At 43.4% G+C, this 16,180-nt stretch overlaps 1 protein-coding gene across 5 annotated transcripts in view; it reads left to right on the forward strand.

Annotated features, from left to right (window-relative positions):
* Nucleotides 1–16,180, forward strand: part of ARHGAP20 (Rho GTPase activating protein 20) — a 131,518-nt gene that overhangs the window by 93,616 nt on the left and 21,722 nt on the right. For all 5 annotated transcript variants that reach the window (XM_089512674.1, XM_089512675.1, XM_089512677.1 and 2 more), the window contains exons 7-9: nt 5,327–5,404; nt 6,784–6,850; nt 10,330–10,518. In XM_089512674.1, the coding sequence (XP_089368800.1) occupies nt 5,327–5,404; nt 6,784–6,850; nt 10,330–10,518 (334 nt within the window). The remainder of the gene's footprint in view (nt 1–5,326; nt 5,405–6,783; nt 6,851–10,329; nt 10,519–16,180) is intronic.

Genomic DNA, 16,180 nt, shown 5'->3' on the forward strand with positions numbered 1-16,180 from the left:
TCCCCGCTCAGGCCGTGGACGTCACCTAGGGGCCCGACGACTTTGACAGAGATGACTCTCCTAAGATCACCTCTCTCGGACAGAGGATCATAGTTCGTTCCTGAGGGCCCAACACTGCCATCGCCCACCGACGATGTCAGGGCCTTTGCTGACAGGGTCATACGGATGGCTGGCGCCCTCAAGTTAGAGGTGGCCCATCCTGATGATGACGCCCTCGACCCAGTAGAAAAGACTATCCACGGATCGACAACTTCTACCGGGTCACTCCGTCCACTCCATCCTGGCTCTCCAACCACCCTCAGCTGAATTCTGCTATAGGGGAAGGAGCCCAGGCTACTTTTGCTCCTAGGACGTCTCTTCGCCAGTAGGCAAAGACAGCAAGAAGCTGGCTAAAAAAAAGAAAAAAAGAAAAAAAAAGAAAAAAACTTTTTCTTTTTTGCCTCAGCTGCTCTTGACTTAAAGATAGCCAACTATGCAGCCTGTATGGGGCCTATATACAGTTTCTGGTCGAGGGGATAGGCCCTACCATCGCTTATCTCCCAGACGATAGGAGACGCATGATGGTCGCTCTGTGAAATGAGATCCATCTGATAGCAGGCCAACAGATCATTTCTGTCAAGCACACCATGGACTGTGCATCCAAGTGCTATATGGTCCATAGCCCTTCGCCGTTACACATGGCTCCGGGCCTCTGAACTCAACCTCCAGGCAAAGGCGGCGATTGAAGATATGCCCTTTGACAACTCGGGCCTCTTCAGTTAAGACACGTCAAAATTATTCTGGCCGACACCCCTGGTACCCCGGCTCCCAGCAGGGAGAGGTTCTAATGTGCTCCTGCACACCTCTTCGCCTCCTTCTCTGATAGGCTAAAGCCCTTTTATGACACCTGGGCTTCTATCACCACTGACCCCTGGCCACTTAGCATTGTCCGTAGGGGTTATGCCCTAGAGCTTTGTGAGCTCCCACCAAACAGAGCATTCATCTCAACTGTCCCCTCGGACACCCTTCTCGACGGAGTGCACACTCTTTTAGTCAAGGGCGCTACTAAACCTGTTCCCCCTTGGAGGGTTCAACGGTATTTTTTCTCCAGGTACTCCACTGTACCGAAGAGAAACTCGGGCCTCCGGCCCATAATGGACCTTCAGCCCATGAATGCCTTTATTCTGTACAAGAAGTTCAGGATGGTAAATCTTGCCTCGATTTTACCACTCCTACAGGAAGATTCTTGGTTTGTGACACTGGATTTAAAGGACGCCTATTTTTACATTTCAGTATTGGAGGACCACCGGAGGTTCTTCCCCTTGCTGTTGCCATAGAGGCTTACCAGTACAAGGCCCTTCCCTTTGGCCTCTCTAAAGCTCCACAGGTCCTCACCAAGGGCATGGCGCCCATGGTGGCCTACCTGCGCAAAAAGGGGATCACAGTCTTCCCGTACCTGGACGACTGACTCTTCAGGGCGTCCTCCAAAGAGACTCTCCTCGAGGACCTCCATTTGCCCTCTCGCTCCTTCTTACCCTGGGCCTGCAGGTCAACTTTGACAAGTCTAACCTGCTCCCTACCAAGCTCATCGACTTCACAATCAAGACGTTCCTTCCAAGGTGGTCACCATTCCACGGACCGCACAGAGATCCTTACGCTAGTGGCTCCGACATGACGCTGTCTGCATAGGAATGCCATTCCTGCCTCCACAACTGGTCCTCTCCTTGACCACGGACGCCTCCCTGCAAGGTTGGGGCGCCCACACTCTGACCTTGCTATAAGGGACAAGTGGTCGTCCGCAGAGGCCGCTCTCCACATCAACATCTTGGAGATCCTGGCCGTGGAAAAGTCACTCAGAGCTTTTCGGATGGTTCTTTCCGATAAGGTCGTGTTTCTGCTCACAGACAACACCACCGTCGTACACTACCTCAACAAACAAGGAGGTACGAGATCAGAGACGCTACTAGCTGTCACCATCCTCATTTGGGAAGGTGCATACAGCACGGGACGCTGTTGCAGTGCATTCACCTGCCGGCGATCAAAACAACCTCGTGGACTTACTGAGCACGTCGTCCTCCACTTGCCACGTATGGAGGCTACACCCGGATGTGGTGAACCAACTTTTCGCCCACTAGGTAACCCCTCGGCTGGACCTGTTTGCTTCCCTGTCAAACGCTCACACACCGAGGTTCTGCTCTCCAACCGGAGAGCCGAGATCAGAAGGAAACGGCTTCCAGCTCAAGTGGACTCAAGGCCTACCGTATGCCCCTCCTCCGTTTCCTCTGATCACAAGAGTGTTCTCGAAGATGTTGGCCGACTGGACAGACTCAATCTTAATAACTCCGTGGTGGCCCACACAACCTTGGTTTGCTCGCCCCTTTACTACGACGAGCCCAAGAGTATCTCCGCTTGGAATAACGGGCCAACCTACTCTCGCTTCATGACGAGCAAGTCCACCATCCTGAGATGCAAGCTCTCCCATTGGTGGCATGGAAGATTCAGTATTGAGGGCTCTTCCACCCAGTGTACAACAAATAATTAGGGCAGCATAGAGACAGTCTACTCAGACGGCCCATGCTTACAATGGAACAAATTCCTTGCCTTCCTACAGACCAAGGACGTTCCACCAACCCGTGTCTCCATCCCAGTGGACCTGGACTTCTCATGACACCAGCTGGAACAGGTTTCTCTTTAAGTTTTATAAAGTGTTACCTGTCTGCCATCTCCTCTCACTATTTGTTTAAGAACAAAGCCCCTTTGCTTAGAGACCCTCACATAGAAAGGTTCTTTAAAGGATTCAATAACCTGCATCCACCGGCTGCGGTTCCTCCTCCGCAGTGGAGTCTAGACACCGTCCTGGCGCATCTGGTGTCTAAACCCTTTCAACCCTTAGCTACTACGGATCTGAGACTCCTGACTTGGAAGGCGGCTTTCCTAGTAGCCATCACATCAGCCTGCCGGGCTGGTGAACTGTGTGCCCTCAGGGTGGGTCAACCCTTTCTCCATTTCACAAGGACAGGGTTGTTCTCCGTACAGACATCCCCCTTTTACCTAAAGTGTTGTCTGCCTTTCACATCAATCAGGACATTGTTTTGCCGACTCTGGCTCCTAATCCGACCACAGAGTCTGAACGTCAGTTTCATGTCCTGGATGTCCGGAGGGCGCTGGCGTCCTACCTGGACAGAACATCTGCTTACAGGCGCTCGGAGAAACTCTTTGTTTGCTACTCCGAAGCCAAAAAAAAAGGGTCTGCCAGTTTCACCGCAGAGGTTCTTCAAATGGGTCGGCAACACCATCCGCCTCTGCTACGAACTGGCTGGGAAGCCCTTGCCAGGTCGGGTTAGAGCCCATGCAACTAGGGCAGTAGCCGCATCCTCAGCCTTCTTGATGGGTGATTCCCCTTGAGGATGTGTACAAGGCTGCTGTCTGGTCCCAGCCTTTGACATTCATCAGACGTTAAGGCTGGACGCCAGGGCCAGACAAGACGCAGGCTTTGGGAGGGCAGTGTTACTTTCTGCCATTCACTGAACCTACTGCACTGTTAATAGTACAAGGTGCTGGGTTACACTGTTTACTGATTGTTGATTTCATTGATTATGTTTGACACTCCCTCCTCCACTGACTACAGCTCGCTAGTCTAATCCCATTTGTGTGATTCGCAGAGACCACGAAGAAGAAGAACAGGTTGCTCACCTGTAACTGTGTTTCTTCGAGTGGTCATCTGCGAATTCACACAAACCCGCCCATCCATCCCCTCAGTGTCTGTTCATTTGACAACGCTTGTTGCCGCGCTGTTTGCGGCTCATTCGGAACTGAAGAGGAGCGGGCCACCAGGGGCCTTATATATGGGTGGGCGGGGCTACCACCAAAAAGTTGCAGAAAGATACATTGCTTTCTGCCTGGAGATTCCAGAAGTTTCCGAGGATTGCTGCGCAGGTGCAGAATAAACCCATTTGTGTGAATTCGCAGATGACCACTCGAAGAAACACAGTTACAGGTGAGCAACCTGTTCATCTCAGCAATAATGCTTATAATAATTTATTTGTAAAATGCTATTTTGGGAGCTTGTGATAGCCTGGTAATGTTCCTTTCACAAAATAATGTAATGATATGTCATAGTTTCTCGGATGTGTGTCAAAAGCATTTTGACACTGCAGTATTTATTGGTTATCCTCAAAACAAAATTAGGGTGAGGATCATTTCAGAGGTTTGGCACTATTTTTCTTTCTTTGTGGTATCTTTAAATAGTAATTAATTTAAAAGTAATACATTGCAGTGTGTGAACTGCCCCTTAAGTAACATGAAAACTGATTATTAGCTTTTAAAAATAATATTCCAAGCTCTGGTAGGCCATCACTATAATAGGTTTGGACTGTCTTGGGAGAGCTTATTGTAAATCTGAATGCTTTTTTATGAAGTTCTGCTTCTTCTTCTAATACAGCAGTCTGGACTGTCATTGCTAATAGTTGAGAAACTCTTTCTGAGTTCCAGAACTGTTAAGCACCAGTTCTGAGTAGTGTAGATAGAATACTGAGAGATTTAAAATTATTTTAAAAACAGAGGAGCACTTCCATCCCTGATTAATGCATCTTAAGATGACTGGATAAGTTTCTGCAGTCGTGGAAGATCCATTATGGGGGTGTTTGAGTTTAAGTCCTCTCAGTGGTGGTACTGAAATGATAAAACATGGTCCTGTGTCTTACTATATATTATAATTTTTTAACATCTAGAAACTGCTATAAACCTTGGTTTTATACACCACCCCCTCTACTTCCTATTTGACTGAGAGGAAAGGGTAAGATGCTTCTAGTTCATGGCTTAGTGTGTGATAGGAATAGAGACCTGGGCTCAACATTAACTGTTTAATTTCAGCAAACCAGCTACAGAAATCCTAGTTTGAAAATTAATCATCATTTGTATTAACCACGGTTTGTCAGACCAGATCATGAAAAAAATGATTGCTAAGGAGAAATTGACATACAAAACCTTTCAAATTGCTCATCCCAGCTCCATGGAAAGAAGAGAGTAGAGCAGACTGCGTGAACTCAAGGATTACTATAAACATGTTATGCTAAATAGCATTTTAGCGTGGCTCAGATCATTTCTCATAAAACACCATTATGTTACAGAATATGAAAGAGAAAGTACACTAATGTATTTGTTTCCTATGTAACTAGTTCATAGTGTCATATCACTATTAGACATAGATTTGATTATATCTAAGATGTAGCTGCACCTTTTTGGCTTCTTTGCTCCTGTAAGTCCAAATTTCATGCAGTATTTACAATTATTAATGCTGTAATCATGATAGTAATGTTTTGTTTTGCCTCTTTTCTCCTCTGAATAGTCAAAAACTTTAACCGTAACCAACATGGACACAGCAAATGATGTGATCCTCATGGCCCTGCAGCAGCTTGGAATTAATGTGAGATATTAATTTTTTTCCCCTTAAAGATATACTTTTAGCAACTAGCAATATGTCTGTTGATATCACACATAATCCAGTGCCTGATAGAAAACTATATTACTCAATAAGCTGGGCCAGCAAATAAATTCACTGGGAAGTTAAAATGGGTGAAGATGAAAAAGAATTTCAAAAATGTGGACCAGCCGATGTAACCCACTGTTTCAAGAGCCTTCTTCCTTAGATGAGAAACTGTCGAAGGCACCTAAGTGTTGGCCCTAGGCTGCTTCCTCACTGCAGAAATAATCCAATTTGATACCACTTTAACTGCCATGGCTCAGTGCTGTGGAATTCTGGGAATTGTAGTTTGTTGTGGCACCAGAGCTTTCTGGCAGAGAAGGCTAAATATTTCACAAAACTACAAATCCCAGAATTCCACAACATTGAGCCATGGCAATTGATGGTGGTATGAAACTGGATCATTTCTGCAGTGTGATACAACCCTATTGTATGACATAGATGTCCATTCCAGTTCTTTCCAGAACAACTGTGCAAATTCTTGCATTATCTGGCTGCTGTTGTCACGTCAGAAGACTTAGTGTTTGGGAGAAGCACCTGTTTTTTGTGGTTTTGTTTTTTAGATTTTAGCTATGTGATTTGTTTGAACGAAGGCCTTTTTGTACCCACTTAAATACAAAATCTCTGTAATTGGGGATTAGCAGTATAAAATGAAATAGAAATAAAATTAAAATAAACTTTTAAAAGAGCACTTTTCTCCCTTACTCCAAGGTCCTTTGAGAGCTGGTGTGGTGTATGGGTTTATGAGTTGGACCAGGACACTGGGAAAACAGGGTTTGAATGTTCTTGGCCATGAACCCTGTAGGTTGACTTTAGGCACGTCTTACTCTCTCAGCTCAGATGGAGGCAAGGGCAAATTCTGCCAAGAATACCCTGTGATAGGGTCACCATAAGTCAGAAATGGCATAAAAACATCCAGCATCTTTTAAGTACACAGTCCTACTTGGTCCTGAGAATCTATAGCGTTCCATATGTGTAAATAATAATTAAAATTCAGCCCTGTTCATAACACTCTGATCCCATACACTTAAGTCATGTTAAGGTCTCACATGTTATGTTACTCATTGCAGATTTATGGGGAACCTGCAAAAGATTATGCTAGACAGGTGGAAGGACTGTAAAACTTCAGATGTTTTGTCTAGTGAGCTGTGTTTTAAAAATCTAGTCTCTAATGAGGTCTATTATGGCCATATTCAAGGCACAGGTTTTAACTTACAGTTTTAAATAAAACACTTACTCGTCAATAAAGATTGACTGACTGACTGATTGATTTAAATATATGAGTTTCCTATTCTGAAAGATGTGGGATTGTATTTTTAAAGGGCTGTGAAAAAGACTATCAGCTGTGGGTGAACTCTGGGAAAGAAGATGCTCCGTATCCCCTTATTGGTAAGTTTCTGATGGTTTCATTCATTTTTCTGCCCTGTCTTCTTCAGGATCCAGCTCAGGTAACAGCAACTTAATAGCAAAGTACAAATAAGTGCAAACCAAATTACAGAACGCAAAGAGTTAGCATATTACTTACTTGCTTTATCTCCCCCCTCCCCTCCCTCAAAAAAAAAAAGGCAGTTTGAAGAAGGAGGTTTTGCAGCAGTGGACTCAGAATTTCACAGGGAAGGAAGCTCTATACTAGAGACAAAGCCAGAGTAGTTATCTCTCTGTCTGCCTTGCTTTTCAAACTAGATGCCAAGTCAGAAATGTTATCTCATGCAAATGTACTCAAAGCTTTGAAAAGTTATTATTTTTTTTGGACTCCAGCTTTCAGAATCCCCAAGACATTATGGCCATTGGGGCTATTGGGCATAATTCAAGCTCTGCAATTTTCACTTTGGGTAGACTACCCATTTTTTCCCAATTTGACTCCCCCTGTAAATAAGAGTGGCTGATTTATTAATCAGTTATTTGTTTATCCAGACCAGATATTTTGGTTTGTGTGTCCCAAAATCCTGGTGTATGACTTGAGTATGATTTAGGAAGATACAAGCCAGATTCACCAGATTCAGCATGATAATGGCAATGTAAGGTTGGCTATTGTAATAAGCAAATGGCAAGTGCCTGGTGTGCTAGCCACTTCCATAGGCAGGAGGAACCAATGGGTGAGGCAGTCTGTTAGCATGTAGAAGCACATTTGCTTGATCCTAATTAAGCTAGGATCCTCTAGAGCCCTAAATTATGCCCCTAAAATTATTTCTAGATTACTGGTGCAGTGAGCATTATTGCAGACAACTGCTGGTTTTCTTCCTTGCCCTTCCTTGAAATGTTCATGTTCTGCATGTCATCTTTCTCCTGTACTTTGTTCATAAGATTTTGTCTTGAAAACTGATGGAAGCACTTTGAATTCTGTACTTGCAGAGGAATATCTTCCCTTGCAAATACAGATCATCCAAATGCCGATACTGAAGGGATGTTATTCTGAATAATTTTCCTAGGGGCTTAATGAAGGATGCCACCTCTGTTTGATTTGTAGTAGGAGTTGCACAGATGCACATCAGAAGGCATTTGTAGATTTTACTGCTTTGTCTTTGTTCTCTGACTACCATTACGCCCACAAGCAGATTTTAAATTTTCGGATTTCATTGCTATCAAGTAAATTTTGTATGCTTCATCCTCTGCAAAATGTTACTGGAATGAAGAGCAGTGCTGCAAGTTATTCAAACCCAAGGTGGAACATGTTTGCAATTCCTCCTTTTCCTTTCAGTGTCACAAGTTGTAGCAGTGGTTGGTACATATTTGTTGTGACTGAAAGCACCCCTACCATTGGAATTAACTACTATTGCGGTGTAGGCCAAATGTTCCTGCAGTCCAGAACTTGTCTGTGACACATACTTTTGGAAGTTCTCAAGGAGTCTCACAGCTATTTCTTTTTGTTTATGTCCTTCCTCTCCATATGGAAGCTCCAGGTTAGCAACCATGACTAATTAAGTAGCATTTGATGGCGAATTAAATAAGGACTAACAGTCCCTTTGTAATTTTTTAAAAAAATGAGTAGGACCTTTTAAAATACCAACTAATGATTAAGTTACTGGCTAGCTCCACACCCTCAGACTGTGAATTTTCCCAAACTGTGGAAAGCTACATTTTAGATTAACTTTCAAAAAATTTCAAAAACAACTTTCAAAATTCTCCAGCCAGCATAGAATGTTCAGACTGAAGCTCCATTTGGCATTTTATAGGCTACAACTTGAGTACTGCTGGATATAAAGAAGAGAATGCAAAGATGATAAATGGTTTTAGAACAGGAATAGAGAGAGGGTAGGTGAGGATTTACAAGTAGATCTCTGGTTGGGTTGCAGCAGATTGTCACAATTGTTTGTTTTACATATATCTCCCACCTTTTCTCCATGGTGCCCATGGCAGCTCCCTGTGCTGTGTAGGTTATGCTGAGAAAGAATTATTGGTCCCAGATCACCCAGTCAGTCTCATGACAGAGAAGGTAACTGAATCTGTTCTTCCAAGTCCTAGACCAGTCTCAGACTAAATGCTACACCACACTAGCTCTTGAACGTGGGATGTCTCTTACTGTTCATCCTTTTTTTAATCCTTTCTGGAAAATCTTGGAAGGGCTCCAGCTGTAAATTGAAAGCAACTCAGTACCTGGTCAAGCCTGATTTGAATCTCTGTGCACACACCCTCAAGCACTGAGTTTCATGGCCATTTGAACCCACATCTCCCTAGTCCTGATCCTATATTTGGTGCTTCTCAGGTTATCTGATGTGGAGGACAGGCAATTTTTTCCTACCAGTCTGTCAGGGACCAGTACCATATATGTACCCATTCCTTTAATGTACTCATATATGTACTTTTTCTTTTATTAAAAAATGGCTGTGAACTGTAGTGTAACTTGAATATTGCTGTGTTCCTTGTGAGCCTATGTCCCATATGTTATCTGCAGCCTTACTAGGTAGTAATGGTTACAGCTTATTTTGACAAGTAGTGTTAGCGTATGTTAGATATTTTGTTCACACAACTTCTTGCCATTCTTAGTTGGGGGTGGTGGTGGATATTTCCTACCACATTCTTTCCTGTGCGGCAATATGATTCAACTAATATTTTTGCTACAGAGTCCCTGTGTTGGGAGAAAGGCGGGAGATATTATTAATAGTAATACAGTGGGACAGTCTCTAGTGTACTAGGCTGCTTCCCCAAGTAATTGTCTCCCTTCAGATGATATGACAGGCTAACATCATAGCACCAGACACACTTTTATAAAGCCATATTTTCCTTGTTTACTCAGTATAGCGTAGACCATTTGTCCTGAAAGAGAGCCAATATGCCAAGTGACTATGTCTCAATCCTTTCCCGGTTCATGAACCATAAGTATCCTGTGAGCGTACAAGATGTAGTAGGTTTGTTAGGACTACTTTTGTTGCAACTCTTTTTGTCAATAAAATAACAAGGCAACTCTGAAACATAATTTAATACGTTTGAGGTGACAGTGTCACAGAATGTCTACTTTCTCAGTTTCTGGGTAAATTCTGCAACAGAATGTGTCTTGGGATATTGAAAAATTCCATCTGTTGGGAGGAGAGTTAATATGCATGGCATTTTGTAGGGTTATATAAAGGTTGTGTCTATTAATTATCTGAAATTGGACAAGAAAGTATGCAGGGAGGTGAAAGGATTTGTTTAAATCCTTAGTATCATATGTAATAATGCTTTTAGAAAATGAGGAAGAAAAATTGTTGAGTCTTATCAAAAATGGAGTGTGGAAATGAAAATGAGAGTACACTGTAAGTCAAGTGAGTAGATTATAGTTATTCATATGTATGAACACATAGTCAAGGAAGTCAGTATCACTGCTAGGTCCTTTTTTGTTGCCTAGCCTCCACTCAGTATAAATTAAATTCTCTTCCTCTTTCTCTGTGCAGGACACGAATATCCATTTGGAATCAAAATGAGCCACATTCGTGACACTTTGCCTCAGATGCAGGGATCAAAGGACTGTGTCTGCCCTCTGGACCTTCAGGGGGCCTTCCTGATGGAACAGCTGCCCCGTGAGCTTCAGTGCCAGTTCATTCTCAAGCCAAGTCGCCTGGCCACTGGCCATGAACTGAATGGTAAGTCTTTCCCCTCACAGAAGCCTTGTTCATAGTATGCTTTCTCCTCCCTCCCCCCAGATTAACTCTGTGTTGTAATAACTTAACATATTCTGGTAAAACAGCAAAAAAGACATAGGAGCATACTAGCTAAGAGATTATTTCAAACAATTTCTGGTGCCAAGAGCATGTGTTTAAGAATGCTTTTTTTAAAAGCTAAAATCAAATTTTACGTGACACACAAAACAAAGCCAGTAAAAAATAACCACCTTTTTTCATTATATAATCTGTATAGAGCCAACATGGTGTAGTGGTTTGAGTGTCGGACTGTGACTCTGGAGACTAGGGTTCAAATCCCCAGTGAGCTTTGGAAACCCACTGGGCAACTTTGGGCAAGTCACATTTTGTTAGCCTCTGAGGAAGGCAAAGGGAAACCTCTTCTGAGCAAATCTTGGCAAAAAAAACCCCTGTGATTGGTTCGCCTTAGGGTTGCCATAAATTGGAAATGACTTGAAGGCCCACAAGTCTGTACTTGTGAATAACTAGACTTTTGGTTCAAAATAATCTTCATTCACAAACCATCACTAGGAATGTAGTTATACCTAAGTTTATATGAGCAAGTATTTCTCAAGACATATTTACATGTTTTTCCTGTGTTCTTGTAATTTATTTATGTATCATTGAGTCACATGACTTGTCTCCTCTTTAAGGCCCTTGGAGTACAATACTTAAAATTAAAAAAGGAAAGAGGGAGCAAGGAGGATTTGGGAGTACTGTATAAACTTGTGCTCTGTAACGCCATGGTTTTCAGAGTTTCTGGCCATAGCTAACTCATCTATGTATATGACTGCTCAGTCACAATATTGCCTCTGAATATCTATCGTGGTGTCCCTGAGTACTGCCGAGTAGTCTGGGTAGCATTCTGGGATAGTTACCCCATTTTCATGAGGATGTCTTTTGAACCTTCTTATCACTTCCTCTGCCTATGGCCTATGAAAACTACAACATTCCCTTACAAGTTGCTTGTTGTGTGAGAAGTCTTCTCATGGTAGAAAAGCTCAGACCTTGGAATAGTTACATTTATTGGACAGCAACTACCAGAATCTTCCAGCCAACACAGCCATTGGAGGTTTTGGGAAGTAGTTGTCTAAGCACATGAGTTTTCCAAGTTTGGGGAAAGCGGTTATTCCTTGACTGCCGAATTGCATTTTGGAACATTAGATGAGCCTCCAGTGAATCCCAGAGCTTTCCAAACATGTTCTGGAAATTGCTTTATAGTCTGCATCTCTTTGTGTTGCTTTTTTTTGTGTGTGCTTGCTGTTAGTGCTTTTAGGAACAGAGCTTTCTCTTGTTTTTGTTTTCCAGACTCTCATGTCAGACTTTGATTGCAATATAAGCCCATGTATTCTAATGTGCACAGCTGTACTTGACACAGAGAATGTCCTGCTGCACAGCCCACCTTTTCCTTTAGCCCTGCTACACAGTTTGCTATTTCTTAAGCAATTTTTGCAAAGAGAAGAAAAAAATTGGTCTCTTACCCATCAAAATGCCCCATGTTCATGGAGCAACAATCTCTACTTTAAAGAGAACTATTCCACTCTCAGAATTTAGCCTCTCTTCAAGCCTCTGTAAAGTTCCCTCTCAGTTTCTTTCCTTTGTTTGTGTAGCGATAGTAATGATCTCTATTCTTAGCCTTACACATCTGGGCTTCATATATGCTTCTCGGATCTTCTGGTATCCCTGTGGCATCCATACTCTGCCCCTTCTTAGTCATAGTAATACCATGCCCCTTTATATCTTATCTTTTCAATCTGCTGTAGGTAGACACTTCCTGCCAGCTACTTAAAAAGTATTCCCTGTTCTTCTATTATTTATCAGTAGTATGTTGTCTATGGACGACTACAGATGCACCCCCTTGTGGTTACTCAGTGCTACAATAAGAAGCAATGCTTGGAATACACTAGGCTTTCCCAGGATTTTCATTGAGGAGATGAGAACTAAAGAATTTCCATGATTAAACACATGAAACATTGGGGATTGATGCCTTGTGAACGGGTTAAAGATGTCTTATTATTTACTATCAGTTCCTAGGAGGAAGCTTTAGTAGAGTCCAAAGAGTACTGTGGGCCTATCCTGATGCTACATGATCATTGAAACTAAGTAGATGCTAACAAAATCCCCAGAGATAATAATGGATCCCTATTCAAATGTATTCATGCTAACAGGTGTTAGTGGAGAGATCTTTTGTGTGGTTTTCATAAAATACTGTCCTCTCCCTTTCAGAACACAAAAGATTTACTAACTATACTAGTGTGGCACAGAGTTTGAAAATGTTCTTCTTGAGTATAAGTCCCAGAATCCCCCAGTGATTACAACTTCCACAATTTCCTAGTTAGCATAATAATGGGGGATTATGGGAACTGTAATCTAAAACCTTAACTTTCCCAGCTCACTTTGGGAGATTTTGTCTGCCGGGGTTCCATAATGTAGCTGCCCAGAGTTCATCAGCAGTGTGAAAGAGATTTACATAGAAAAGAGATTGACAACTTTACAATACACAGTGTTACACCCAGACTGAAAGACATCTTCCCTTTCAGCATGAAATACGCCTTCCCTTTTTGAGGCTGATAGCTGTATGCATGTACCATCTATTTCTCAACAAGCTGTTTTTATTGATGTTGCTATCATTTAATAAGTTATATTTTATCACTACATATTTCTAACATTTAGGTGCTTATGTAACCATCTCTTTACAAGGCAACAGGGCATAGTAAACTGGTCTCCTCAAATCTTGGTCAATGAAGACTTAAAGAGTTGTTGTTAAATTAGGCAAAAGGTTGCCAAATCAACAAAAGTTTTATTTTCATTTGACTGAGACTTTTTATAGTGATGTGAAAAGAGGTAAGTGTGTGTCTGTGTGTTTAAATCTGCTGTATACATATGGGATATACTGAAGAAAGGGAAGTGTGTAATATTTAAGAACAAACAAAAAGGAAATCAAGCAAAAGGTTCACTTAAGTGCAACAATGTGGGTGTTCTGAGTCTCTTTAAAAAATAATTATTTTTTTAAAAAACACTTTTAAAAAGCAGCAGTGTGGGTAGAAGAAGCTGAAATGCTTGTCACTCCTAATGTCATGAGCATAATCCATAGCTGCACTTGACACTTACACTGTTACATTCTGCTGCAATTGCAGTCCTAATTAATCTGCTCCGTAGAAGCAGGATGTGATTTTCTCAGCAACATGATACTATTATTTGAACACTAGGGAAATGCTGTTTACCCCCAGCAGAAATGTTACCTTGGTGAACGACAGCTATCAAATGTGCAGTCATTTCATATAATATTTTATGGTCAAAAAGGGCCTGGATTTCAGAGTTCCTCAACAAAATAAAATGTAATATTCCTGGAGGGATCAGGGTTGCAGCCTTGTTTCAAAGGACTTCATGCCAGTTACATTGCTATGGATATTTGCTTCCTCTTACCTCCAGTGAGCTCCTCTTCTCTTTGAGGCACAATTAAAATACTTATTTTGGCCTACAAAAGCAAGGCAGCTTCAGATCAACATACCTTAAAGCCAATTCTTCTCATTCCTCCTTAAGCTCTCTCTGAGATCCAGTTAGGTTGTCTCTTCTTAATGATGCCGTTGCACATCAGGCTAAGATAACAAGGTTGTGAAGAAGGGGATTCTCTAATGTGTGTATCATTCTATCACCACCATTACCCAACATGGGAAATATCATCTCGAGAGATTAATTTCTGTTTTGTGGGTCAATCAGCAGCTGGGAATGATTGTTGTATTCTTCCCCTTACATCATTGCTGCATTATGGGGAGAGAAAGAGGGCACGAATGGGGGATATGCCTTGGTTGGGGAGGTGGGGGATAAACATCTAGATAAGCGCGGAGCTCCTATTGAGGTAGTGCAGGGCAGGGGAAGGTATGGCGGTAGGAGTGTGGACTAGCGTTACAGGGGAAGCCGAGATCGATGTTTAATATCTATCTCTCCTTCCTGTCCCTCTCCTAACCAAAAGGACCTGAGGGTCATCCAAACCATTCCACAAACCCTGTCTCTGCTCCTGTGCAATGCCAGGTCCATTAAGAACAAGTCCCACATTGTCCATGATATGCTGGAGGATAACAACTGTGACCTGGCTTGCATTACTGAGACCTGGCTTGGGCCTGAAGGGGAAGCTGTGTGGGCTCAGGCCCTGCCAGCTGGGTACTCAGTGAAGGACCAGACCAGGTTAGGTGGGCGGGGGGGGGGGGGGTGTCGCCTTGGTCCATAAGAACACCTTGTCTCTTTCCAGGAACCATGTTCGTCAAACTTCCTACATCGAGTGTATATACTTGACCCTAAAGGCCAGGGACAGTCTAGGGATTTTGTTGGTGTATCGGCCACCCCGTGCGCTAACAGACTCCCTTAACGAGCTGACACAGTTGGTCTCGGAGCTGATGCTGGAAACACCCAGGCTACTTGTCCTGGGCGATTTCAACATCCCCTTCGCGACCAACTATATTCCATCCGGTGCGGCTCGGGAATTCATGGATACCATGACTTCCATGGGCCTGTCTCAACTGGTCTCGGGTCCGACGCATTCTGCGGGTAATACACTCGATATGGTTTTTTGCACGGACATGGAAAATCCGTGGGTGGAAATATCTAATATTTCCCCCTTGTCATGGACGGATCATTTCCTGGTGGAGGCAAAGATCAAGGCTTCTACCCAGATCCCTCCCGGGGGTGGCAGACCTATTCGAATGGTCCACCCTCGAAGGCTGATGGAACCCATAAGGTTCCAAGAAGCCTTAGAGGGGAACATGGTTGGAAATGACGACGACTCTGTTGATGCCCTGACTGGTATCTGGGATACCAGTCTTTCTAGGGCTATACACAGGATCGCTCCCAAGCGCCCTCTCAGGCCTGCTTCCAAACGTAAGTCCTGGTATACGGAAGATCTCCGGGCAAAGAAGCGGGTTCTGCGACGGCTAGAGCACCGCTGGCGGAAACACCTATGCTTAGCCGACAAGGCTCTCCTAGACCACCTTTTGGAGAGGCGATGCAGGCAGCTAAGAACTCGTTCTATGGTGCTCGCATTGCGTCCGCAGAGTCGCGTCCAGCAGAGTTGTTCAGGGTAGTTAGGGAGCTAACTCAGCTCCCTTCTGCCCCGAACCAGATCCTTGAACCTTCTAAGGCCTGCTGTGACCAATTTAACAACTTCTTCGCGGATAAAACCTCTCAGATAAGCGAAGGTCTTGAAGCCAGCATTAGAGCAGAACCTAGAGTAGAGGTATCCAGAGCTTCCGTGGACTCAATTAGACTGGATCAGTTTGAGTCTGTTAGTACCGAGGATGTGGACAGGATCCTTCGAAGTGTTAGGAAGACAACATGCTCCCTCGATCCCTGCCCCTCATGGCTAGCGGCACAGGGGGCCCCGGTTGTAACCTCATTGTTACACCGGATCATTAACACATCTTTGAGGGATGGGCAATTTCCATCTAATCTGAAATTGGCCATAGTAAAACCTTTGTTAAAAAAGCCCTCCCTTGACCCCCTGTTGCATAACAATTATCGGCCAGTCTCGCTATTGCCATTTTTGGGGAAGGTGATCGAGAGGGCGGTTGCTCTCCAGCTTCAATCGATCCTGGATGAAACGGATTATCTAGACCCATTTCAAACCGGCTTT

This window comes from Sceloporus occidentalis, unplaced genomic scaffold, assembly GCF_023333645.1.
Source record: "Sceloporus occidentalis isolate IW3139 unplaced genomic scaffold, rSceOcc1.0.p SCAF_2, whole genome shotgun sequence".
In the NCBI taxonomy this organism is placed as follows: Eukaryota; Metazoa; Chordata; class Lepidosauria; order Squamata; family Phrynosomatidae; genus Sceloporus; species Sceloporus occidentalis.